The sequence below is a fragment of the Pyxicephalus adspersus genome, chromosome 11 (assembly GCF_032062135.1).
Source record: "Pyxicephalus adspersus chromosome 11, UCB_Pads_2.0, whole genome shotgun sequence".
In the NCBI taxonomy this organism is placed as follows: Eukaryota; Metazoa; Chordata; class Amphibia; order Anura; family Pyxicephalidae; genus Pyxicephalus; species Pyxicephalus adspersus.
In genome coordinates, this window is record NC_092868.1 from 1422257 (window position 1) to 1425319 (window position 3063).

A 3063-nucleotide genomic window follows, 5' to 3' on the forward strand; every position below is an offset into this window, starting at 1 on the left:
TGTAACTTTGTATCCGGTCACATGATGAGCAGGTAAAGCGGGGGCCGAGCTGTGTCAAGGGCTTCGTTCTGATTGGCCCCCTGCTGATGGATAACACCCCACTGATGGTACTGCCCATGAAGTGGGCCCAGTGTGAGCCCAGTGCAACATTTTGCTTTTACAATTCCTCCCACCCACACCAGGGGTATTATCGCAGGCCCCAGCCAATGGCTACTCCCCCTTGCTACAGTTGTGGACCCCCGGAGGGTCTGAAGTGGCCCTTTTTTTTGGGAGGGCCCCAATATAAGCTAAGGGGATGTGATGGAAATTCAAAAATTGTCACCAGGACAGGAAGTGATGGGAAATCCTCTGATATCACACGGCCCATGGTGGAGGAGGGGCGTTATTGTCGGGGTGCCAGGGCTGAGGCCCCAACCAATCTGCTCCAGCAAAGGGAACGTATGTGATGATGTCATCACCCCCCCCCCCCCACCTAATTTCTTCACCTATGTTCCTATTATTTGTTGAGAACATTGCGCAAGTAATTAAATTGCATTAAAGAGACATCGATCACATGTATGGATTATATAGAGGATGAGATTGGTTGGATGTGATCATGTGACCCCACCCGCAGAACGCAGACATTTCTTTCTTCCTGTAGTCACCGGTTGGTGGTTGTAAAGCGCCCTGGCACAGGAAGGGTTAACAAGCAGTAAAAGGTTAGGAGGTCGGATCGATAGAATCTCATCACAAGCCGCAGCCAATCCCGAGTGAGCGCAGGAGATGCATTAATTTTTAATGGGCCCCATGGGCCCCTTGTGTGAGGTCAGAGGGTCCTGCAGGGGACATCGGTAGGATTGTTAATGATGAGCTGTGATCGACCAGCACCTGACACCGCGGTCAGTTTTGGTAACACCCCCATGATGGATGCTCAGTGCCCCCCCCATACACTCGTTGTGTTCCCAGCATTGATTTCAGATCCTCACCGCGTACGTTATTCTTACAGAAATCATTTTTATGTGTTGGAGATCCTGCCAGTAACAGCACTTCCAAGTCACTGCAATGTGATTGGTAGAAGCCTCGTCATGTGATCTCTCTAGTTGCGCATTGAGCTGTCAAGCTGACAACATTGCTGCCAATTGCAAGTCATAGGCTTATCGTTGTCACCTTGAACAGGAAATGATATTGGCAACGGAATTTCCAGATTCATCTCACATCTTCTTTGTATTGTCGTCCACCAGGGTCCCCCCATTGCCTGAACCTCCTGGGCCACATTTACCCGTACGGTACAAACCATCACACACCACATGCAGTCCGCTCTGCGTTCAATCTGTTTATTTCATAATTCTGCGAAATGTCCCCTCCCCCCTCCCCAGCCGTGACCCCACAGTCTGTATAGCACCAGAAGGAAGAATTCCCCCACCATAAATATACTTCACCTTGGAAGGGTTAATGGACAGAAATTGGGGCCCTTTATAAAAATTTCAGTTGGGAGGGGTGTTAGTGTGTCCCTTAAGGGGGGCCATGACTTTCACCCCACTCCTGCACATACTCATCTTCCCTTTCAGATTTTCGAGCTAATCTAAATTTAGCCACACCCATTGTCTTGGTGGCCGGCCCCCGCGGTTCGCGGCTTTGCCCTGTTTCGGCATCCGGTATCCGCTCGCCAGGTTCTCATTGGCTGAATTTCTGGAAATTTCCCGAGAAGATTGTCCTGTATACCCACTTCTGGAAGTTGGCTACGGCCGTGTATACCCCGGGGTATTTGGGGTTGGCACAGCTGTGGCCCCATGACACGATGCCGAATACTCTGCCGTCACACACCATGGGCCCTCCGGAGTCCCCCTGTAATCAGAGAAGAGAGAAGATGATGGGGTCAGGTCACCTGTGTGAGCAGATTCTGCCGGAAGCTGTCACTTTCCTTTTGAGGGTTGTTGTTACCCCAGAACCCATGTCAGCTTCCATCGGAGCCTTCTCACCCTCTGAGCCTCACCTGGCAGGCGTCTTTGCCCCCGTTGGTGAATCCGGCGCAGATCATGTTGCTGGTGATGTGTCCCGAGTAGGAGGAGGAGCTGTTGCAGCGGCGGGCAGAGACGATGGGAAGCTTCACACTGCGCAGGGTATCCGACGCCTTCCCACCGGTGGCGCTGGTGTACCCCCATCCGGATACCTGGCACACACGCCCCTCACTGAGCGACACCCCCTGGGCTGGCAGTGGGACCACAGATACGAAGGAGTTATAGATGGCCGGCCGGTTAAGCTGGGAGAGAAGTAAAGAGAACCTGTCACAATAAATGATCAAGTGACCTCGTGCACCTGTGCTGTGATTTTTCTACAGCTAAGCCGTCATCTTTGCGAACTGTAAGGGGAGTTCTGTGCCCTGCCATGGCATCACCGGTATTAATGGGGCAGAGCTTCTACCAGTGACCAGCTTAAACTTAAAGGTGACAGATGTGCTGGGTGAGGAAAGGAAGCTCCAGCTCTTTCATATTGGACCCCTTTAAGCCCCTCCCCTTGTATTTCCAAAGAACCAATCAAACTTCACGTTTACTTTTAATTTTCTGATGAATACAAACCTTTCCCATATGTGGGGAAGTCACCTCCTATCAGACGCCCTGTCTCTGATTGAAACCCTCAGATAGAAATGTCTGTAGGAAGTAGGAGGCGTCTCTGCTCTGAAGGGGGAAGGGAAGGGTCACAGACTTTTTTACATGAGCTATTGAACTCTGTACACAAAAGCGATGATAAACAAGAAGCAGCCTCAGAGCACCACCTGCTGGCTAACCTTGAAATTACAAATGATTCCAATACATGAATTCACCTTGATCAGCATGATGTCGGCGTTCTTGGAGGTGGCGCTGTATTCGGGGTGAGCGATCAGCTTCACCGGGCGAAATATCTGCTCTGTTCCTTCAAAGGTGGAGAGGGAATATTCCCCGGCCACGACCAGCATCTGCTTCTGCCTGGGGGGCAAAAGAAAAATGAACCTATGTGACACCCCAGCTAAGTGTACCCCGGGGTATTTGGGGTTTATGACAGCAAACGGTCGCACACCCGGGGCCCCCAGCAATAATAGAAAACTAT

The 3063-nt window shown here is 51.2% G+C and overlaps 1 protein-coding gene across 1 annotated transcript; it reads right to left on the reverse strand.

Moving 5' to 3' along the window:
- Positions 1 to 1401: 1401 nt before the first annotated feature.
- On the reverse strand, positions 1402 to 2956 carry LOC140341165 (trypsin-3-like). The gene is made up of 3 exons (XM_072426715.1): positions 2801 to 2956; positions 1973 to 2239; positions 1402 to 1824 (listed from the first exon to the last, which is right to left on the reverse strand). Exons 1-3 carry the CDS (start codon positions 2930 to 2932, stop codon positions 1654 to 1656), a joined length of 570 nt encoding a protein of 189 aa, XP_072282816.1. The 5' UTR covers positions 2933 to 2956; the 3' UTR covers positions 1402 to 1653.
- Positions 2957 to 3063: the final 107 nt, after the last annotated feature.